Source organism: Diadema antillarum, unplaced genomic scaffold, assembly GCF_040938485.1.
Source record: "Diadema antillarum isolate AM-2024a unplaced genomic scaffold, OU_Dant_1.0 seq00000285_RagTag, whole genome shotgun sequence".
Taxonomy (NCBI): Eukaryota; Metazoa; Echinodermata; class Echinoidea; order Diadematoida; family Diadematidae; genus Diadema; species Diadema antillarum.
The window spans coordinates 1,244,541-1,269,981 of NW_027271313.1; the positions used below are offsets into that span (position 1 = coordinate 1,244,541).

At 38.2% G+C, this 25,441-nt stretch overlaps 1 protein-coding gene across 1 annotated transcript in view; it reads right to left on the minus strand.

Moving 5' to 3' along the window:
- Positions 1 to 25,096, minus strand: part of LOC139730004 (protein C-ets-1-like) — a 47,656-nt gene extending 22,560 nt beyond the window's left edge. Inside the window, exons 1-3 of the mRNA XM_071640925.1 lie at positions 25,014 to 25,096; positions 23,102 to 23,256; positions 9,178 to 9,331 (exon numbers count right to left, since the gene is read on the minus strand). Of these exons, the coding sequence (XP_071497026.1) occupies positions 9,178 to 9,331; positions 23,102 to 23,212 (265 nt within the window). The 5' untranslated portion in view covers positions 23,213 to 23,256; positions 25,014 to 25,096. The remainder of the gene's footprint in view (positions 1 to 9,177; positions 9,332 to 23,101; positions 23,257 to 25,013) is intronic.
- Positions 25,097 to 25,441: the final 345 nt, after the last annotated feature.

Below are 25,441 nucleotides of genomic sequence, written 5' to 3' on the forward strand. Positions count from 1 at the left end.
CAGTCTTCATCATCAGACCCGCTGAAAACAAATACAAGTTTGCTCAGAACTTGGGCAAAGTCAGACTAAATAAGAAGAATCACCATGACACAAGTCATCCTTTTGGGCAAACTTACTTTGCTGGGTAAGAATCAAACTTACTCCAGTAAAGGATTAGAAGTAAAAAAAAATAAAAATTGAGGCATTATTTCTCCCCTTACATTTACAAATTATCTCACTGGAATTATTTCTTCTACAGATATTTTACTGAAGACTTATCACAGACACTGTGAAAATGAACTATGAACCAGAGTAAATCTTGATAAATCATCAAAATGTATGGACTCCAAACCTCCCCTGCGAGGATATGGTTTTTGATCAACAGATGATGACATCTCTCGAATAGCATTCATCCTCTGGTTAGTGCACATGGAGACAAAATATACTTCTCTTGAATTGTCTGAATGATGTTTGACTCCCACTGCACAAAAAGTCTAAGGTGTACTAACCTGAACAGTCGCTGCTGCATCAACTCATGTAGCTACTTAAAGTAGGGTTTGCTCAATTGCAGAAAGTGCAGAAAAATCAATCAAAGAAATGCTTTCAAATGCTGCATTGCACTGGTGATATTCCATAAATGAGAAGTGTTTCCTTTTCCCCTCGCCTGTGGTATCTTCTCTGCTTGTATGCTAGGTCTTGTCAGCAGACTAAAACCATAGTACTGCTTGTTTGTCTTATTAATGCCATTGCACCAAACAGAGCAATAATTTCCACTGGCTTCTCTTCTCTCTCTTTCAGTCAAAAAACCGTTTGACCCCGGTCAGAAGTTGTCTCCCCCCAACACTGCGCTTGGATGGTCATGTGAGCATCTAATTGGGACAGGACCCCTTTGGTACCCATCAATCATCTCTTGTCCCCCATTCTTTGGAGTTTTGGGAGTTAATAACCCCCTCATTTGATACAAGCAAACCACAATGGTTGGTATAAAACCTGTTTATGAAAATTGGTGGGTTACATCCCCGCCCTCATTAAAAAGGAAGAGAGCGAAAGACGAAAGCTATCACAGATCAGCAGGCCTGGAAAAAGAGTGCAGCGGTCCTTAGTGAGCGTCAAACAGGACGCATTCATCTTCAACCGAGCAATCCGGTCGTTTCGTAGTTTATGGGTTTATTTCAGCGCAGCGGGCGGAAGGAATCTGTGTAGTGTTCGCATACATCACGTGATTAAAATTGTGGTCATTATGTAACCTCTGATTTTAATGAAAATGCAATCAAAGAGATTATACTAAAAAGAGAAAGAAACGTCAGGAATACTTCTATCTACTAGCACTAGGAATAGGAGTACTTGTAAAACGGAACAACAATTTGTGAATTTTTACTATGAAATCATGCTTGAGTAAAATTTGGGTAGAAATGAGATCTGTCAGAAAGTCTCACATTTATAGGATTCAGAAAATCTTGAGCTAATATGTGTTATTCCATCGGAATAATCAATCTGTTTGGTGTATGCATATCTGCATAGGATAATAAGAGATTAAAAATAATATAACAACCTTTGGCATCAAACTAATCTGAGAAGTTTTGGTGACTTAACATTAATATACATGGAGTCAAAAAGCCAAAGAATCAAGAAGTAATTTACCAAACACTGTATTGATACAATGCGATTCTGCCATACATTAATTGTACACACACACACACACACACACAAACCCCAACTTTGGATAATATCAAAGTCATTTTGTTATTAATGTGCAATAAATAGGAGCGAATTATACCGATGTCTTGCTCAAAGATATGTCTTTCCTACATTTTCTTCAAATGAAATTCTTTAGTTTAATAAAAATTTATTCAAACTTTGGATTTGTATGTCTGTTTTCTCTAACGTTTTTGCTACATTTACATATTAAATTTCTATGACGTATGCGTAAACTTCATACCTTGCAATGTTTCTCATGTTTATTCGAGAATAACTATGGCTTTAAATGGCTCATTAAAAAAGTGGTAAAATAAAATTAATGTGAATGACCATCATTAACATTTTAGATATGATCCATGGTTTAACATACACATACGGATCACACCTGATTGTGTACACTCATAAAATACATGTACATTATATGCCTGTAGTGTACAGAGCATATCCAACACAGACTGTGTAATCCTGCTAGTCACCTGTAGAAACTGCACGCACCGAGGTTATGGTAAACCTTGGCATTTTGACAAAAAAGAGTTGGCGAAGACAGTCAGTTCACAACGACCGTGACTCAACAATGAGTTAGCAACGGGGCTCGGTATTTGAGCAGTTTCCAAAGTGACAAAAACAGCCACAAACCCTCGTGACAGTATCTGTCACAGCTTTCGCAAGCCACGGAAAACTACGAGTGAATTCGTCGGCTAGTGTATGTAGCAACCTACCTGGCCTCGTCTTCCTTCCTGAAATAACACTGTTAAAAAAAGAACCAGAAAATCACAAAATAATCACTACACCGCCTACCCTATACAGAGAGAGCTACGACCAGTTCAGTGACAGTATCAAAGCCACTTGGGCCAAAAAAGAAACAAAAACAAAACAAAACAAAGATCATTACATCTTCCAGGAAACATCCTAACAAGCCACACTGATCGCACGATTGTAATGTGGATGGTATGCCTACACCATCTTAATGGTTGTACAATAGAATATTACTGAATTCACTTTTGCTCAAGAGAAGTATGTCTTTGTGATTGCGCTAATGACTTTATGTTCCAAAGATCTGAGTCAGGCGGAGTACCACTACATAGATCTACTACAAACACTAATCCACTTTTAGCAGTCTTTCAACAATGTACACAACTTTCATCATAATGCTTTCCATACATGTATTTTTAAAAAAATTATTCATTCTGATTAACTTTCTCATTGTTCGGGTATGATAACACTTATTTCTAAAAGGATTATCTCTATATCTTGAAAGTTCAAACATGACTTATTCCAAAAAAATTTTGAATTAGCACCATTTCATTGCAAAATTGCTAATTTTCATAGAATATTTGTCCGAGTATATTTTGCTGTCTTGAAACTATGCTGAAAATTTTACCACTTTCCTCCACTGAATATGACAGAAAAATGTTTGTTTAAGGTTTTTTGATGTCTAGATTGTCTTTTCCATACTTCAAATCTCAGTTCTGTTGGTGAAATTTATGATGATCAGTGTAAGAAAGGCTGTGTTTATCAACTTCCATATGTTTGAAATGCTGTTTCAATACCCACTATCAAAACGCGTTTGTAAACAACTTTGGATTGCGTTTCTTGAGTTGTTGCATTAACTCTGTTATAAGTTGATTGGGAGACCTAGTCACTGCACAACTCCATTTCGCAGTTTGACCCGTGGAACAGAGAGGCGTACAATTGTAGTTGGCATTAGGTCTGAACTATAAATGTGTTTCAAACAACTTTGCGATTATTGACTCTGCAGAAATGCATTTCAGGATCAAACATGTTCAATCACATTTTTTTTTTTTTTTTTGGGGGGGGGGGGGGTGTGCATTTCAGAAACGTGTTTCTAACCCCATAATCAAAACAACTTTGCATTTATCAACTGCCTAAAACTCCCTGAAAGTTGTTTGGAAACCTGAATTCTTCTCCAGAAGTGAGTTGATAAATGCAACCAAAGACACCAAAGTCATCTTCCAGGCATTGATAATAAAAAAAAGAAAAAAAACAACAACAAAGAAATCCATCCCACCTGCTTCACTTATCAATATTCCACAAATAAAAAATATGTGCAACTTTTTGCCCTGTTGTTGAAAACTTTTATAAACAAAGAGAAAATGATAATAATAAAAAAAAAACACCTTCCTGTCTGCTCTTTAAGGATGGAGCATATGACATCTAATTTGAGGAAAGACAAATTGTTTAAAAGCAAGCGGGCAGGTGAATGATGATAAACAACTTGCATGATCTAATGAGACAGGGTACGTGAGAAGTGCATTTGTACCAGAAATACTTCTCTGGGGCTCATAGCCGGAGATCAGGGCAAGGATTTTTTTTTTTTTTTTTTTTTTTTTTAAAGTTGTGAATGGACACGGAGATTTGATAGGGATCTGAAGTTGACGATAACAGTCAAGCCTTTTCGTGACCTACACTTTGGGAGAGGTCAGTAGGTCAAGCCTTGTCAGTAAACTCCCTTCTCTCTCTCTCTCAACTCTATCTTTCTCTCTCCCCTCCCGCCCACCTCCCCTTTCTTATTTGCTTGGCCCGCTGACAAAAACAGGATCTGGGCGGGAAACAGAGTGTGGGCCAGCGATAGAACCACCCCGCATCCTGGGCACACTTATCACCCTCCCTCACGCTACCTCACTAGGACTCGGAGCAAACCGTCCAATCAGGGCAGCTCTTTTTCACTCACTCTCTACTTTCCTTACTTTCCTCGGCCATCGCCAGGTTAACTACTGTACAAACTAGTCTGCACGACCAGACCTTTTGCACATGCATGCTGTGGAAGTGCAGCTGAAAATATTACTTTGATAGGCATGGAAAGTAGCAAGCATGTGTGTTTGTGTGTGTGTGCGCACTTTTCATGTGATGGCACTTCTACTCTATTATACTCTATTGAGGCTTTTTTTTTTTCCTGTATTTTTCTGAACAGAGGGACTTTATTTGTATCAAATCAAATGTGAAAACTACTTTCACATGACATGTTCATCTATGTCCCCTCATGCAAAGGTGATTTGAATGCTCTGATCTCTTTTGCTTTGACAAATAAGTGTTCATGTATGTTTAATAGCACAAAAACCAGCATTTGTCACAAAATTGTGCCATCGTCCTTCTACAAGACTATCCCAGAGTTTGTCTGCAATATTGCCTAACGTAACATACAATGTACATGTAGCAAGAACAAGAAAATTGAAGTCCATGTTTAAAAAAAAAAAAATAGAAGGAAAAAAAAAAAATGAAAGATGCAGGTGACATGAATCGTCATCACCAAGCACTGCAGGCAGAATCAGTTGTAAAGATATTTTAATACTTGATAAAACCTGCTCAGGAAACTGCACCGTTTCCCCAGTTGCGGTGATGGCTATTGTTCTGAAGATGCATTGTGATGTCATCACCTGTCTTGCACATATCAACAGACAGACAGACAGACAGGAACATCAGTGACAGACGGGGTCTCTCACTGAGATATGTCTCAACAAGGGCAAGATGAAATGGCACTTTATAAAAAAAGATCACATTGTCACCTCTTTTCCTTGTTTACTTTCACTTTCTCTGTCTTCCTTGTTTTAAAACATAGGGCCTACTTCCACTGCTCTAATATTCTTACATAACCTTGTACAGTTGAGTCATTACCTGTATATAACAGCTTATGCAGAACAGAGAAATTGGTATCAAACTCAATACTACAAAGGCTATCTAGTCTATCAAGTCACTATGTACCAGTGATCACTGACTCCCGTTGGTTGGTATCAATGAACTCTACTTGTCAAGATTTCCCACCAACCTCAAACCCCCTTTCCCCACAAAGTAGAGACTGTGTCTGTAATGTATTGAAATTAACGATGTTTCTTTTCTACCAGCCTGATTATAACAACCCATTTTATTTACCTGCTCCTTGCTATTAGTTTCTCAGGCAAGGATTCGCTTAGCATTCATCAGTTGCTGCTATAGGTAGGACAAGTCTGTGGTAAGCTTTGTGGTTGTTATAACGGCAATCCACTGAATACATTACAGAAATGGTCTATTGTGTTGAAACACAGATTGCATGTATGCGGATGTAGATAAGCTTTCAGGCCCTGCACGCACCATGATTTATATCTCCCACTGAACATCATATATCTCACAAATTTGGACTTGTAAGACAATTCTGTGAGTGATTAAAACCTCTCGATCAGGAACCACAGGGATGGCATAAGAAATTGAGAGTTACGCCCATTAAATAAAGTCTGAATTTAATAACTGATTGTCTCTGTTGCACTCCCCCCCCCCCCCCTTCTCAAAAAAAAGAAAGAAAAAGGAATGCCGTTTCATCAGCTTGTACAAACTGACAAATCATAGGCATACATTGCAGTCCATTAATACACATAAGTTAAATAATTTGATTCTGGGATTTTTTGCAGTTCCTTGCATCACAATCGTTATAGATTCTTCAAATTCTCTCCTAAATCCACATGACACCATAATCCTTTGACATCAAAATCACTTTCAAAATGCACTGAAAGTTTTCATCACTTTCTAGTTAACCATAGCACAGCAATGGATGTGAAATCTGGAGGGGGACACTTAATTTTTTGGTGGTGCTATTGACAAAAAGAAATTCATCTTTGAGCTGGTGAGTCTGGGCTATGTAGAGAAGCGACCCAAGGCTGCTGCTGCTGACACTGCATAGACTAGCATGCCCTCACTCACCGCTGATGGCTCAAATTGGTCTAATAAAACACATCCAAATGGAAATCCTGTAGCCACGGAGCGGCTGATATCATCCAATCTGAGGCTGCCGCTAGGTCAGATAAATGCATCTCTCTCTACAGAAAAACTCTATCATGCTTTCGCCATAATTTATACCCTAAGTAACCTCTTTGGGCATGAATGAGCTATTAAAAAAATAATAATCTCTTTTTCTTCTTCTTTTTTTGTGATAATGGTTTTATGGAAGTACAATCTGAAAAAAAAAATCAACAACCAAAATCTAAATCGCAGCTTGAAGTGATCGCATCACAATAGAATAAGATTAATCTGCTCATGTTCATGGACTTCACCGGGAAAAGGGTCTACAGGAGTTGAAGACTGTGATTCTAATGCATGAAGATAATGTCTTCTCTACATGTACAGCAACTTCAGTTTAGCGTGAGAGGCCGAGCACTAAAAGATTTGGGTATATCTTGGGTCATTTATTCACTATGCTACAGTCAATATGGTTTCAAGTAAAATGCAGACAAAATTTATGCAAATCTAATCAATATCAAAATATTGATTCATCAGTTATGCACATTGTGGATCAACAAAATAATAAAAGTGACAAAATCTAACCCTGATTACACGGGTTTTGTCAGCTATGTAAAAACACTTGGCAAAAACTGTGCCCCTATGTTCTTTCTGTTGTTTGTATTGCTCCAGAAGGAGCTAGGCACAGAAGCTTTTGGTTGGAGCAGTGCCCGACGGTAATCATGTTTTGTTTCCAATTTGGCACGAATTCATCCATGCTTCTCCCAAGAACGGTGAATTAGGCAAGCTGGGCGCTATAAGGAAAGTCAACAACAGTTTACACAGCTCTGCTCCGGCATAGTTTGAATAAATACATAAAAAGGACTTCCTTCAAAAAAAAAGAAACTCTTGTGACAAGAGATATGACGCAAGACGTGTTTGACTCCCCCACCCCAACCCCATCTCCTATGCCCCCTCCCCATCACAAGGTCATTAAACTCTGTGGGTGTCAAAGTTCATTCAGTTCAATGTGTGAGATGCATTAAATTTTGATGCATTGTCACAGCTGCCTACAGCTGTGAATGTTTCCACGAAACTGTATGCCTTCAGGTGTACATACAATAATAAACCTACACTGTTCAAGGGGTAGTACAATCTCTTTATATTGAATGTGATGGGATAATGGACAAAACTATTGCCCTGCCATAAAACAACATAACGAGTGCTGGAAAAATCAGCATTATGAAAATTCTCTGACTAATGTTAGACTATCTGGGTAATGTATGAAAAAATGCAAACATTGATTATCATGACCATAATTTCCATGGTCATTGCCATTATCATTCTGATCATCTTGAACTTTTCTTGGACTTTTTATCAGCATCATTGATATACAATCATCTCTACTTTCACAATCACACTCGTCAGAATGACTTGTATTATAGACATACAAATTCTATCACTGGAATTCATGTGCAATGTGCATAACAATTTTTTGTTGTTGTTGACTGCTTCTAAAAAAAACAACAGCAACATTTCATTTTATACAGAAGGTACTTTTATACCCTCTGCTGTTTCTAAATACCTTCTTTAATACCCACTGGGCATGTAACACATACTCTATTTCAATTAATTTTTGATGTGATGATTTTGTCGTTTGGAAGGCAGAACAGAAATGCATTCATACATCCATGCACACACACTGTAAACATCCATGCACTGTGTGCAGAACAGCAGCCCATTTTCCCAGCCCCTTGCCTGATAAAATGGTTTCCACAGTAAAGAATCTCCTCATTATAACATCAACACATGTGAGCTTAATGTATGCCACTTTAGACATCATGTACACTCATATCCCCTCTTGAGCGGCAGAAGGACGAGTTTGCTCATAATATTTCAAGGACCACAAATTCTTCCTTTCTCGTAAACGAAGCAAAATCCCCATTCTTGCAGGTATATGAGCATTTTCCTAGTGCAATAACATCCATACAATATACTGCTTTGAAAAAAAAATATTGATTCTAAAGAGATTTTCTTGCCTGTATTGAACATTCAGTGTACCTGCACAAATGAATCATATATATACCTCCTACCACATGTGTTGTAAATCCTATGTTCATATGTTCATAATGGAAATTTCTGGTACACTATAGGAAGGTGTCCATTATAGGCAGGTGGCTACAAAAATCTGCGCTGCATTTTTCTTTTCTCATTTTTTTTTTTTTTGTGTACATGATGTCATTGATTTTTGGGGTAGTCCTCAATACATGTATAAAGAAAATACATTCATTTGCCTATTTAAGTATTCTTTAGATTTAATATGATTTCTACAACTCCATGGCGTATTCTGTTGTTTTTCTGGTCTAAGGCAATTGCCCACTGAGCAATTACCCCAGACCGTTCCTAACCCTAATCCTGAACCTATAAATCTTAACCCAGACTCTAACCCTAATCCTAAACTTCTTTTTTTTTTTTTTTTGGGGGGGGGGGGGGGGGGGTAATGGATGAAGTGATAATGATGATGATGATGAAGATGATGATGATGATGATGAAAATGATGATGATATTAATGATAATAATGATAATAATAATAATGATAATGATAATAATAATAATAATAATAAGAATAATAATGATAATAATAATAACAATAATAACAATAATAATAATAATAACAATACTAAAAAAAATAATAATAATAAGAATAATAACAACATTTATGATGATGATGATACTCAAAACATAGGGAATATTTGCTCTCTCAATACTGTAAACATTTCATGGAATCGTTGTTACCTATGGGGCTTCCGGAGAGTTCGTCTGGCAGCTCGAAACCTGTTGGGACTTCCTGGGCCTTGGGTTCAGTCTTGATCCGGAGGGCCTCCCCGCCGCCAATCATAATGTTATACCGATCAATGTCCTTGGCTAGCAGACCGTCGGGGTATCCCAGCTGGACAATGGACCCAACAAACAAAAAGAAACAAACAAACAGACAAAAACGTTAAAGCGACTGTCGCACTCGTGTTGGTCATTGACTCGATTCTCTGGCTGCACTTAAGAAAATAAACAAAAAGAAACAAACAGACAAACATGTTAAGCGACTGCAGCAATCGTGTTAGTCACTGATTCGATTCTTTGCGCTTTAGAATATTCTTCAGACTTCGTTTTTGTTTTTAGACAAGTTCTTGACCACTTTGGCACAAGTGACCCTCTGGCACACATTGCAAGTTAAAACCTCAACCAGCCAGCTATGACTATACATCATACTAACACAATGTACTTGCACAATCAATCATCCTCCTTCCATAAAACTACCCATGAGTATGATAGAACAAAAAAAGCATTAAAAAAAGATTCTTCTTCCAATTGTATATATATTATGTTTGATACTGCTGCATTAAATGCATTATTCCTGAAAAAAAGTAATCTCCCACCAATGATCAGCCCCAAGGGGCACAGGGGCAAAGGAAAAAAAATGAACAAACCGAAACCAATCACAGCCTCCACAATAAAAACCACACTTTACTATTAAAACTACATGGATATTGATACTGTATAGAGAGTATCACAGTGATACCTATGATTTTTTTTTTTAAAGTTTCTAAACTGATGAAATTTACTTTCACTTTTCTACCTTGACCCTCTGCAATGTAAACATAAGATGTAGTCACAAATATTCATAGGTACAGTGTATGTGCATCTGGCGGAGTATCGGAAGGGACGTGTACTAGGTGCACCTGTTAATGTACAGCATGTGTAATTTAACACACAACCACCAAAGCTTGCTTGTGCTTTCAATTGCTGAGCCCGACTCAAGAACCAGTTTTCATTGCATCATCAAACTACATGTATCACTTCTTTACTTTCACAAGCATTCATAGCTGGATGATGTTTACAATAACAAAAATCTCTGTAATTCGACTCCAGTCAATGAAAATAAACAAATATGCACAAAAGCAAACCTCTCTCAACTTTTTTTGTTAAATTTCATGTACAACTTCTGATGTTGCTTGTACTACATCTTTTTTCTCCTCAAATAAAAGGTTAGAAAAAGTTAGACTAAACGATCTCTGAGACATTGGTATGAAACTGGTGTGATGAAAGAGAAACTGGCTGCGGTTTTGCTGATATTGTAGACACATTTTTTTTTTTAAGTGGGTGAGAATAGAGGGTAGTGTGTATCACAGATGATAATAATGTGGGTACTGGACGACTCATTAACCTCTTCAGTTAGAAGCCAATTAGATACATGCTTGATGTATACATACAAGTAAGGCCTACACTGTACTGTACAAGAATTGTCTTTAGGTAGGTCCTACAAGGTACGTGTACATGTATCAAGTTGATACACTGTAGTACTAGTATGAGTATATTTTGAAGTAGATGGATGAACACAACCTTATAAAACAGTGTATAACAAGTACATGTAGTAATGACATTACAAATGGATAGAAGATGGAACATATTTACATTGTAGGGGACTGATGAGGTATGTACAATACAAGAATAGATCTTTTATAAAGGGATGGTTTTGCAATATCTATCAAGCAATCCAAAATGATTGTATGATCAACTGTACAATGTATCTGAGTGGAAAACACAGCATTTATGTCCACATGAAATCACCTGCATATACCATGTACAGTATACTCTATAATAAAGCTCAACTGTTGCTAACAGTTCATTCACTTCCATGAAGAGATGTGTACTTTTAAGATCAAATTTGCAGAACGATATGATAAAGTATGTACATGTTAGCAAACAGTCAGGTAAACATTGACACAGTATGGAAAATCAGAAAGTCGGTTCATCAATTTTGACACACTGGCCAATAGCGATTCACTATAAAATTGCTTGCATACAAAGTCAACATACTGACATCAAATACGGAAACACACAAAGATACATTTTCATACAATACGTGTATATTGATTGTCGCGGTACCGCGTCAAGTCAAACTAACGGCTCGTTCGAATTTTTCAGAGCCCGCTCTGCTCTGGTATGAAACCATTATTGCATGATTACTATTAGACATGAGAGCACTTTGGGGAGGGTAAGTCTCACAGTGTTAGTTATAAATGTATGAAAGGTACCTGAAACCTGAAACACATGCTAAGACAAGGAAACTCAGGAAAACTTTTGAGGTACCAAAACTTTATATCATCTTTAAATCTAGCTTATTCATTCATATCTTGTTGCTTTGTAAGAAGTGGTAAACCATCATAATATCTTTGGTATATCAGGAAGAATCAGGGAGAAGTATGTTTGAAATAAAAATAAGATCTTGGTTTTCTTATGTGGGCCTGTGTGTGTGTGTGTGGATTGGGTGGGGGGGGGGGGTAGGGGTCATGTTTGTCTTCAAGTTGAATAGTACCGGGTACAGAGCATTCCAGTACTAATCTAAAAATATCAGAAAAACAAAACAAAATAGGAAATTATATGCAGAAAAACAAGAATTACAGGGTTGATTATGAATAGACATGGCTGTCTTGTAAAGAGTGGAATCATGCCATAGGTCTAAATATATCAAATCATATAATGCACATTGTGTCATGATGCAAATACAGAGACTTTACATGTACATGACAGTGCAATTGGGGGAATACTTAAGCACAGAAAGAAAAGGAATAAATCATACAACATGAATTGTAAACTTTGATAAATGTTTGTCTGACATCAAATGACATTTTTCTGAGAATATAAGGTAAGAGTTTGGACCTTTTTCAAGGCAGGTACTTCACTTAAAGAGGTAAGGATGATGAGGTAAAGATGAGGAGGAGGAGGAGGAGGAGGAGGAGGAGGAGGAGGAGGAGGAGGAGGGGGAAAATGATGGAGGGGCACCGCTGTGGTGATTAGTCTTAATCACAGCCCAGCAGATGGAGTTAAACTCTGATGGTGTTGAACTATCAGATGGGGATTAGGTTGGCAACCCTCTTTCAGCACCCCAACACAACTGGCTCCACACTGGGAGGGGAGTATTAGGAGTGTCACAGAATTCTAGTAGTACAAACCATAGCTGTATTCTGTACAACAACAACAGCAACCCAAAACCTTAGCACCAATCACAGCTACTACTACATGTAGTTCCCACATTGTGTGCAAGCCACTGTGTATACTACTTGTAGCACTTGTTTCAGTGTAAAATTCACAAATTTACAGAGATATCTATTCACAAAAGTAATGTACAGCTTAATAGACAAGATAGTATTTCACAATACATAGTCCCATGCATAAGCCCCACGCAGACAAGATGTAACAGTATTTTATTACTATTAGTGATTATCACAGGCAGAGACCTCCTATAGTGTAGAATGCATTCTGTATTGCTCTACAATTGTATCTATTGAGTGAGGGAGACAATTGCAGACTCGTGCAGTGAAAGTAAGTGCTCAAACTGTTGATGTAATGGTTCACTGCTGAACACTTGGGCTATAGTCAAGGCTAGCTTGATGACAGAGAGGCCATATACAGTACACTGTACAGTGTGTATGATGACAGAAAACCTGAGTTTCACAGGCAGTACCTGTAATTCGAGCGTCGTGTGGCAAACTGCTATAGCAGACTACATACGGGGCATGAACGTGAGAAGGAGCCTGCAATCACACTGCTGTAACTATTAATCAACAGGTGAGTTACAGGAGTCTTTGAGAAAACGATACACACCTCTTGGAGTTATGTCTCAAAATTAGGCTGGACCACTAAATCCGTATCAATCCACGTGTTAAAGAATGGAAATTGTCCACAGTATCCTTTTTATAAAAAATGTTCGGTTGCAGGAGAAAAGAGATGGCCCGCTACACACTTTCCAACATTATTCCCAGTGGAACGGCAAAAGTAGGGACACCGAAGAAACACACATGTGGCTGTGATAAAACTTTGCAGCACTTTAACTCTCCAGCAAAAAACTTGATCCTATGCAACAAACAAGCCTACACATCCACCCCTCGTGAATCACCCCCATCTCCCATTGGTCTAGACCTAATTGGCATTTGTCAGCCTGCATGCAAATTAGCCCCATCTGTTTGGGACTGATCCATTGTTTCAGAATGGGGGTACGCAAGTCGACTCACGGAGAGAGGGAGCTTTTGTCCATTGATTAGGTGGGGGGAAATCGCCACTTTCCTGTAATCTCACCTTATTTGAGATACCCTATTTCTGGGCAGGAAACTTCTCTTTAGCAGCAGAAACAAAACAAGACGAGACGTTATCAGACGCGATGCTACCTCTTGGAATTTTTCGGCCTGGTGTAGCTTTTACTTTGCACGAAAGCAGCTAATCACCTCACTGCATTGTTTTGCGCTTCACGATCTGCTAATGAGCCGCTCATGACTAAAATCCCCCATCGTTGGAATAGTTTGCTCTGTGCCTGCACGACGTCTGCCAATTACTCATAGCCAACTGTACGTCTGAACTTTTTTTCCCTTTTCTTTTTGAGCCAACTATCTCTTGTCTCTGCATAGAAATTCGGCCAGCATGCTTCATTACTTACACTGATGATGATGATGATGACATCATGATGTGTACATCAAAGGCCAATGTGAACATGACTGTACTTACTGTACTTCACTTATGAATGGAAACTCTCCTTTTTGTTTTTACATCCAGATTGTTTACGTGTAGTGCCATGTTGAAAGTTAAAACAAAGCTTCTAAAAGACTAATAAATACTGCAAGTCAAATCTTGTGAGTTAATAAACTCATTTCTCTCACTCCCAAACTGAAAGAATGCTTTTTGAGAATTTCGACAAAAACCTATTTTAGAGTGTCATCAAAATACAGGCAAAAGTTTGTGGGTTAGCTGTATCACAGAGACTCAAACCCTGTACAGTAGGTTCATATGTGTTGTGAAAGGGAAGACTGAAGTGAAACATACAAAACGCCAATTAGTTTATAATCGACAAGCGACAGAGGAATTTAATACAGCGATTTTGGCATTTTAATGAAATGCAGATGGAACAATTCAAACATTACAACAAACATACAAACTTCAGAGGGCACCTTTAAAGTTCATTTGTGGCAGTTTCAGTCTAATTTTCACACGTTAACAGCAGGTACAGATGTGTGAAATTGCTCGCTATGTGAGAATTATCACCTCTTCTAACCACCATTCTCTGAAACCTTATTTTGTGCCCAATTTATATGAGGTAGTCTTTTTGCAAAGACCACAAAATTGGTCATGCAAAATCTGACTCCAGATTAATCACAGTTTTAGATAGTCACAAGTATTAAATTGCTGGGGAGTAAATATCCCAAATAGGTTCCTTTTTAATATTGTGTATGCATGTGGGTACACTGGCATTTTTTTATTCTTTTAAACCAAAACATAATATCTATATCACAAGGGATAATAGTACATAGTACACAGAATAAGAGGCTTCTCTTTCTTTTCAAATTATCAAAGATCTCTCTCTCAGAAGGAACTACTTTTGAATGAACTGCTGGACAATGATACACACGCAGATCAAAGGAATTATGAGCTTATTTGGTGTAAATATGACAAACATAGCTGTTTGGAAACCAGTAAGTCATGTCGCACAATGTTCTACTTGGAAATTTATTTCCAAATAGAGCCAGCTTGCTTGTGTAACAATTAGATCCTTTCTATGCCATTTAAGTAAGCTCATTTTGTTTGTTCCACAAATTATTTTTTTGGAGGATCGTTCTCAATTTTTGCCTTGGGGAAACGACTTTCAGCTGTACAGTACAACCATGGAAAAGCACGAGGTCGTGACATTTCACATACTGTACACGTATAAAACAAACTACAGTGCTGTGTACACTTTGTCTCAAGCTTGTGAGCATGACATTACTTCTCACATGCCAACGAAAACTACATTAGTTACCTGAAACTACATTGTATGAGCAGCCGTGATTTTCTTTATACTTCTTTATGACTTTCCTTGAAGCTTACTATTTGACTCTATGATCATTGAAGTACTTGTTTCAGTTTACCTTCTTTTTTTTTCCTGTTTGCTTTTCAACATAAATTCTTCACAGAAAGCTCTGACATTTGGAATCCTCTTGTTGCTTTAAGGTCATCGTTTTCCCTATTGTTATTGAACTTTCAGGAGCAATTATTCGCATATTTTTATTCAAAGACACTACAGTACGACCATAAAACACAAATGAGCAATTCAATGCTTTGGCCAAACAGTCACAGAAATTCTAGAATGGCTAGACTATATCTGAAAACCAATTGATTGCTACATTTGTTCTTACGTTCATTTCTTTTAGGTCATGCATTTCACTCTTTTAACAGCATTTTCTTTTTCTTTTTTTTTTCAATGCCCTTCCATTTTTTCCCCAACTCAGCAAATTATGCATCCAAATGTCATGCATTATGAATAGACTTTTAACGTCACATATTACCAGGAATTCACATAATGCCTTTCACATGCTCATGTAGGAGTAGGCGTGCTGCATAAAGCTTTTTATTTCTTCTTGGAAACCATCATATTCTGCCCCAAAACATGCATTCTTAGAGACAACTGGAGTATACAATAACACGATTAACCCTCTTCCCCCATTGGTGCTGATAGTGTACAAAAGACACACTGCAAGTTCTTTTGACCCACAAGATTCTCAATGAATTAGTCTGATATACAGACGTTGTGTTAAATGACATCATAGTCAGGAGCATTTAAAGCCCTTGCCACTGATTCCTGTAACACCTGCCTTGGTAATTTTGATTCAACTAGCACAAACTATAGTATGAAGATAACATGTAGAAAAACCTTGCAAATTTTGTTCTCTCTCCTTTTTTTTTATCCCCCATGAGAGGAAAAAGTCAGCTGTTTACATTTCTGTCCCCTGCAAAAGTTACCCGCAACAGGTTAAAGCCAACTGCTGTGAATCCAGAATAATTAATAATGAAAAAAAAAAATCAACTTTTAACCACAATTTTCTACCCCTGAATCCCAGAGGGCCATACCCAGAGGAGAGCCCCTTTGACCTGAACGAACTTTGGTTTAGTAGCCTGAGTCATTCCAATACCTTACTCGCTGCCTGCTCCTAGACCTTTGTGGCACTGGTTTCCTAGCCTTAAAGCTGCAGACCCAAATGGTCAAAATGCTCAAAGGCAATCTGCAATTTAATAGTCATGAGCAAGCCTTTCACTGCCACTGGTACCAATAACACGCACAATATTAATGGAATTTTGAGGCTGTGGTTTTGAGGGGGGTTAATGGCCGACAATCAGCGGTCTTTTATAAGTGGCTTTACATTCAGTAAAAACAGCATGTTATTTCTCCTTTCACCTGTAGTTCTGGAGTGAATTTTTTTTTTTTCCATGAAGAAATCAGTGCAAAACCTCTTTCCTCTCTGACTCACAAACTTACAAAGGATAAATTAAAAAAACTTGCTGATGACAATGCTATTATGTTAGCTATTTCTGGTGAACTACATATATGGCAAAGTAATCAGCCAGAAGTGAGGTCAGATGATACATTTAAAACTCTTCTCAGGTACATATTTTGCGATGTATGAATGTAAAAAAAAAAATAGCATTATGATGAATAATTGCTTTTGTTTTGTTTTGTTTTTTACTAATGTTACTAGTAGTGTCTTATCAGAAATTATTGTCACCTCAATGTCAGATTAATGTTTTCTGTGGTTCTTAAGTGTGAGCTTCTAGGTAGGTAATCTCAATCTACATGTTGAAGTCCATCAATATGATTTACATCCTCCTGCTATACCTTTCTGGAAAGTGATAAATCATGCTTCATGCATGCTTTGATATCTTGTGACTCTTTCTTATAAACAAAACGCTTGACTGGGTACAGAAGTGCCTTTACTTCACAAACAACATATTTTGGGGGCAAAAAAGTAACACTTCTTGGGGTGGCAAAAGGTTGCCCTCAATGGACACGATAATACAAAATATAAAACGTGTTGCAGGCTTTTCACTTTGCATTTTTACAAAATGCTTCTGTTTCTAGACTACCATTAAACAGTTCACGGTAATCACAAGGTAATGTGCACTTTCAAAATTCTGGATTGTTTCCACAGACACACATGTTGTGCTGTGGTATAGTCTGTGATTTCAGACTTTCAATATTTCACTCTGAATATTCTGCCAACTATAAACATTCTAATCAATTTGATTTTCCCTAAAAAACAAAGCAACACCAACAACACAATGTTAGCTCTGCTCCTCATCAAATACATTTCTCCTAGACTGACCCTCCCCCCCCAAAAAAAAAAATAAAAGCAGCAACCTAATATCAACATCCTAGCCTATGTTTTGAAGACTAGCTTTCAAGTAACCCCCCCCCCCCCCTCTTTTGAGCAGAACGGTCATGAGTTTATTTCATAACCCTCATCCAGAGGGCTCTCAAATCCATATGCCTAGTAACAAGTTAACATGCTGATGCTAGTTAGCCTTCATTAACCTACACACCATGATTTCACATTTACGTTTAGTTATTGAATGACTGTTTGCCTTTATTTGTGATCAGCCTTTGATGCTAATGTAAATCACAGACCTGTATTTCATAAAAAGCAATGTCTGAAACAAAATAACAAAAGAGGAAGAAAAAACTACAGAGCGGATCTCACTTAGTTGCCAATATCAGGCAAATGTAGAAAAAGAAAAAGAAAAAGGAGAAGATGTTTGCCTTCCATATATATATTTTCTCACAAAAGTCATAGAATAAGTTACAAACTGAACAATTGCATTGATCTACTGGACGACAGGGGCATGAGTCAGATACAGAAGTAAGGTAACTGACTCTAGCAGACGATAAGCCTTGTTTGCGCAACGAAAGCACTTTCACTTTCTGACGTCTCAAGGCCCGGAGAACAAACAAACAATCTTGACCGGCAAGTGACAATAATGAAAAGCTGAGAAGGAAAACCAAGTCAAGCGCGACGCCTCTCTCCTTTCTTTCCCTTTAATACAAGCATAAAAAGCACAACGTATCAACTGCACTGCGTAAACTATAGTAGTGAGAGGATTAGCAGACCCTTGAAAAGTCTCGCGAGAAATACGAAGACCCCAGCTTCCATCAGCGGCCAAACATTGGCAGAGGTTATTGATCTCATGACCACAGGCACGACTGTCAACTGCGGGCTGGCAACGGGGCTTGGTGCATTGGCCCCGCATTTCATACAGGAAATCTTGTGTATCAGATTTCTCACAGATTTTGCAACTCCTAAACAACAACCATTCACTCTGTCCCCATTAACGTATAACATTGTAGAAGCTTTATCACACAGTCAGCTTGCTCCTCCCATATGCTGGATTAGAAATGAAAAGAGCCTAAAAGTGTTTGACTGCAGTAAAGCACAGAAAGAAGTTATACAATCAGCCATAAATTAGCTGACTTGAAATTTGGTAAGCCCACAGGTTCCTACACACAGAAACACCAAGATTAACTTGTTAACTTCATGCAACAGGGCCATGCAATACATTATCCTGGCCTAGCATCAGTAAAATGTGCGTCTGAAACAACCACTTTGACAGAACACTATCTGGTATTAAAAGTTCAGGAATGTTTCAAAGTGTGTTTTCTCTGCTCAATTCCACACTTCATGTTTATTTCAAGTTTTTCCCCTTCCCTCGCTGAAGTTAAAATCACACCATCAGTGTGCGCACGAATGCCTTCACACTTGAGATACAAGTCAAACTGAAGATAGTGAAGATGATTTCTGCACAGCTGTTGAAAATTTTATCCGCCTTGACAGATCCGCAAAAGATAATTCAAAATCACAAAACTCGCACATCTCTCCATTTCATTTCAATTTGTCGCCAGAAAATTCTTATAGTAACTGTCTCTATTTGGAGCACTATTTAAATCATCAAAATCAAGTTGTGTTAGGTGATAGGAATGCAACTTAATTTAGTGATATTATGCCCTGCTGCAGTACTGTATGTGTTCAGTAAGTTTTGATCCATACCATCCTCCAATATCTTGGCATTAAATGTGATGACAAGATATAAAGGAAATATGTAATTAACAGATTATTTCCATGTTACTCCTTGCACTTGTAGAAATTTAAGATGTTCTCAAATTGCACAAGAGAATATTTTTTTATACTTTATAATTTTCCATGAGGGTCTTAACTCATTTTCATGACTAATATCACCCACAACATGATTACAGTCTGTATGTATTACCATTATCAGTGTTACTGTCATAGTTGTACTGCTATCAAATCACAGTCATCATTGTTCTCAGACAACATGATTATGTATTACCATTATTAGTGTTACTGTCATAGTTGTACTGCTATCAAATCACAGTCATCATTGTTCTCAGAATTGATCTCTATTTCCATCACAAATCAGCTACGCCTACGATTCAGACATTTCAAGAATGGACACGTTGAGATGAAATAGGTGAATGACCCCTAGTAAGACTTCTAAATGGACTCACTTATACTTAGTACAGCGGAGTCAAGTGGGGGGATCAATGCGACAATTTGTTTACCCCTTCATTCTTTGCCCTCCATGCCCATCACCCGTGACTAAGCTCCTTAAGGCACTAAGCTCCTATCATGAGGTGGCAGTTACTTCCCCCTCTTCCATTCTTCCTCTTTGTTTCCATGGGGACATAGTTGACCAAGCATTCCGCTGATCCCTACATCACAATGCCAGTTGATAGCCGCCTGTGAAAAGCTTTATTGTTGGAGACACAAGCCTCTTCAAGCTGGCTGAAAATAGACAAGAGAGAAGTTCAAAAGTATTCCATTCATCTCCGCTGATCAACTTCAAGAATTCCCTGTGGGTTGGTCAAGAGTGCACTCGAGGATTCACTCGTTGCTGGGTTTCCGCGGCTCTGTGCAGCCATGGCCAGTCAACCAGATACACAAGGAAAGTCAATGAATGTTACAGTCTCTTCAATAAGAGATCTCATTCTTTCCATTAAAGAATGAAGTATTACATGGGAGTCAGGGTAAAGTCAGCTTGACAAATTGAAATATTCTGACTATTCAGGAGAAGGCTGATGCAGCTTTAAAGTTAGATAAATCATACCATAATGTAGAATCACTGATGCCTCACAAGAACCTAAATCTCAACTTTGATTGCATAGAGTAATCAATTTCCTATGTTAACCTGGTGTAAGATACCATAAAATCCATCTTCCTTTTCTTGAGGACTATCAAAAGTAAAATGTGTCAAAATTACATCTCATGCCCCCCCCCCAAAAAAAAAACACACAAAAAAGATAGGACTTTCAAAGTGAAATGTGTAAAAATTACATCTCATGCCCTTCCCTCCCCGCCCCCCCCCCCCCCACAAAATAACAAAATCTGTACAACTTTTTTGGGATGATGTGCATTTCCTTTTGCTCAGAAAACTTTTTTCCCCTAAGTATTAATGCTCTACGATGCAAAATGTCTTGTAATTTCAGTCAAGTAGTATTCAAATGACAGTAATTCAGTCTTGTCATTCCAGCTACTTTGTGGTGAAAATCCCTAGATACATGTATATAGCCAAATGACACAAATCAAATCTACTAAGTAAACTGTTAAATACTTACTTTATAAAGAAAATGTTTAACAAATTGCTCTTTGCTCTAAAATTGTCTCTGAAATGGCTGAATAAAATGTTGCAATTTGTATCAAATCTGGGATTGTTAGGGTCTCTGGCTTGCAATCCACTACAAATCAATTATGATACAACTGTACACAGGGCATTGGCCTAAAAGGACTGATTAAGACTGATCACATCTTCATTGATGATTAGAATGACAAAAAGTTCCATGCTTGTTTGTTTGTTGTTGCATTTTTCACACAGATTTAGTCATGCAGATCCAAAATTTGTGGAAGTAATTGCTCCATTTCTGAAACTGATTTCAAGACTTGCAATGTTGAAATTCATTCTCAGGTGTGGCTAAGTTTTGTCATGCTTGTTGTCTTAATGTTAAATATATGTTTGCAACCTTGTCACTGAAAAGAGCTCATTAAATTGAAAAGGAGACAGACAGACAGACAGACAGACAGTCAAAGGGGGAGGGGATGAACTAGAACTACTCTCAAAGTGGTATGCAAAGTAAGCAATGCTAAGACTCTTTTCAGTCCAAGAATAGCACTTTATGTGACAACAATGTTTTGTCTACAACTATTCTCAACACAATGTCAGGAAGACTGGCATATATGAGAATGTGAACTTTACGTCATACTTCTTTCATTTTATTTTTTTTATACTGTCTGTCTGTCCCTTTTCTTCACACCAGTGAACTGTTGAAGTGAGTCCAGTGCCCGACTCTTGGGGTGTGACACCACCAATTTCGTTCTGCTCCATTCCCCATGTGAACTTAGCATGGCATTAGGGTTTGTGAGAATCATGCATCACTACTGGCGCCAATCCTTTCACGCACGCAATTATTTTCAGGACTCGGACAATGGAGGGCCACAGTCCGCTGAGCACCCATAGACCAAGACTTCACCACAATCCTAATTCGGCTGACAGACCTCGCAATGAACTTGTTTTGTGTATTTTCTAAGCTAAGACTTGTGAACTCCGTAACCTCTCGTTCCTGTCTGTTTTGCTATTTCTTTTTCTGTTGGTGTTGTCTCAGATCTTGCCATACATGTCACATCCCGTGCTGAGAAAAAATGCAGTGAATCACATACACATAATACTGGCTATGTTTCAAGAGAATTCTTGAAATCTGGAAAGGAAAATACCATACCAACACCTGTACTTAGTTTTTCTTTTCATCTGAAATAAAACTACAACTTAAAGCTCATGCTTTGGTGGAGTGTGGTGCAAACTCTGGAGAATTTCTTGTCATTGTCAAATTGTAACATCTACTGTTGTAGCATTTTATAGTGACAATGCTTGGGTAGTGGCATTTATTTGCTTTTGTTTGCTATTTGTTGGTGTAAAAGTTTTGTTGTATAGTTTGTTTGTGTCCTGGTTTTTGTGAGATAAAAGGCCCGTGATGACCTATTTCACACAATGACAAAATGTGGCTTTCCCACAAAATGACCCTATTTTAATGGTGTAATCCTACAACATGTGCATGAATACACCCACTCACACAGCAATCGGCAGTTTTCTACAAATCTGTTCTAGAGGAGACAATATATTTTACATTAGTTAGGATCAGATGCTGTTTCTAATCTTTTAAGATTTATTCAAAGTTTTAAACTTTGATGATTCACTTGTAGTTTAGCACCACTTTCTCTAAAAGAATAGGTGGATGTGCGCAGTAGTTAAAACTTCGAGTTGATTTTGAAGATTGGAAATGTTGTGTGAACCTATTTTTTCCCAATTTTCAGAGCTAACAAGCTGGGAAGGATTAAAGGAGACCGCCAGATGATTTTTAGACTTTTGCTTTTAATATCTATTTGAAGATTGGTCATATTGGGTGCAGAGTTTTTAAATTTATGGTAACTGGGATGAGGTATCTATGAGAGTATTTTCACAACGAACAATGACGATTACACAATATGCCACTATTGATTGCTCAAGGAAGTAGAACAAAAGAAGAAAGCATGCATGGATTCCACACAGGTGAAATTGTTGAGCAAGTGGTCAAGGAATTGAATTACATTGCTATTACTGGAATGTGTGAGCCTCCCATGTCATCATCCTTGTTCAGTGTACCAGGTATTATGTTTTAGGTTTTCTGAGTACTGGTTTAACTGCTATACAGCAAGAACCACAATAAATTCCACAAATCTGTACAAAGCACTACAGTGTGCATGTACAACTATGGAATGAGGTCAGAATTTGTAGGTCCATGGTCAGAAGAAGGGGGAGATCATACCTTCTGGATGTGAAGACGATGAGGCCGGGGCTTCCTGCTGTTGACGTCGGGAACCTGACAACACTCCTCCAGCAGCATGATGTCACTGTGCTTTGGCTCGGAGCGGTTCATCAATTCAGCCAATCAACAGACGAAGGTGCAGACAAGGTGAATGGCTACATTCAGGTGAAGGTGGGGGGGGGGGGGGGAAGTGGGGGAAAAGAATCGCTTGCCTGATTAAAACACATTCAAATACCAATAAGGGTTCTTCTGTACAGCTAATAATTCCCCTGGCATTTCATTTCTTTCATTTATTTTATCATTTCATCTACCTTTCCAGACAGTTTTCATTCTAATCCCCAAACAAAACTAGACGGACTACAAAGTATGTTGCTCATCCCTACTACAGGTGAGTTATTTTTATCATCTTTTAACTAGAGGGTCTACCGAGTACACCAACAATATAACTGCATGAACAAAGGATAATACTCAGCTCAGTGTCCCACCAGTAAAAATCATGCAAAGCACTGGGATAATTCGTAAAGCACTATTTAAAGGGACTGTACAATACTGGTTGAGGTAGGGATTAATGTTTTGAACATTCCTAAGTGAGATAATGAAAAGCCTCTTATGAAATATGAAAGAGCATGTAATTTGAAGAAGGATTCAACATTTGATGAAAATTGGTTTTCAAATGGCTGAGATATCCAAAAAAGTGCTAATAATAAAAGGCGACATGCCCCAACTTTATTAGGATCTCTTTGTTTCACCTTGTTTTTGGATATCTCAGCCATTTCAAAACCGATTTTCATCGAATAAACTTTTGATACCCCTTAGAACTGCATGCTATTTGACATCTCATAGAGTGGCTTCTGAATATCTTGCAAAATGTTAAAAGCTAAATCTACACCTCGACCAGAACTGTACACCCCCTCTAAAGCATGCTTGAGGTTGACAACATCATACATCATTTCTCATTTCACTCTACTACCTAGATTCTACATATTGTATCTTTGGTTTCTTCTGGAGTATTTTCAACCCCAGCCATACTAAGTAAAAAAAACTGCATCAAAGTTCGACCTCCTGGACTAAAATTTGACCACATGCAAAAGTACAGGTTTTGCATGTAGCAGGTGGTCAAATTTTGGAAGGCGTTCCGGTCAAATTATGGGCATCTCGCATGCTTTCATATTGCAATTCAAAAGTTTCAAAAATGTCATGTTCAATAAGAAAAATGACAAAAAGCAACAGCACATGACTTCAGTTAGATGCAGGAATGGAGGAAAATAGAATATCTACTTTCGCCATCAGCTGCCGACAAATTTGTGACATTCGGGAGCTAGCAAGCAAACCCCAAACCTGCCATCAATCACTACCTGTCGTGAAGTCAGCCGACTGTTTTTCAAGTCGTGCGTACCGTGGCACCGAAACTAACCTCGGGTTTTTCACTCTCTTCCATTTGCCTCACACACGTGTATGTACATGCTCCCTCCCCTTCTCTCTGTGATGCAATGGTCATAGGACCTAGGACTAAGAAGGAGAATGAAAGAATTTCACATTCCCTTCACATTGATTAGCCTGAATTGTAAATGTACAGCCCAGGTCTTAATTACATCCCACCTGACCTTGAGACTATCGTTAATTTGATAACTTTTTTTCCCCCGTTCTGAGCAGATTTGCACGTCTTCCCTTCCGTCTTTACTGAGTAACGTTATACGCTAACTATTCTAGTTAGACTTCAGGTTTTGGGTATCTCGAGCTCTTCGATCTCCACGCAATTCATAACAAATAAAAGCAGGTCGATGTCACTTGTCAAACAACTGCTAAATCATACATATTGGTTAGAAGAAAGCTACTGTGATTTACTATCTCAAGTTAGACATGTAGTTCTGAATGACAGTCGGTTAAAACAACAGGAACTTCGTTCACTCACCTATTATGTTGGCAAACTATAATCCCAGAACGGGTCGTTGGTTTACTGTTCTCCAACGTCCTCGCACACAAGTCACGGTGAACGTACTCGAACTGCCACCACCACTTGCGCGATGCGACGAAAGTAGCCAAGGGATTTCGAGCGTGCGAGCTCGCAAGCGAACAGGAGAAACACACCGACTTGTCGCGCACACTAAAGCAAGATGTAAACAACTGCTCTGCCATGCAGAGTCTGCGGTTCTCGCACAGTTCATTCATTAAAGCTCCACGTTCCATGGGGGGTCTTTCAGCGGCGCACTCATTGGATGACGGGGCTAATGAATAAAGTTACGTCACAAATCTCCGGGCGTGCAGCCAATCACAGTACATGCATTCTGCATAATTGATTGCAATAATTTGGCTTGCATGGGAGTCTATGTGCGGTCAACA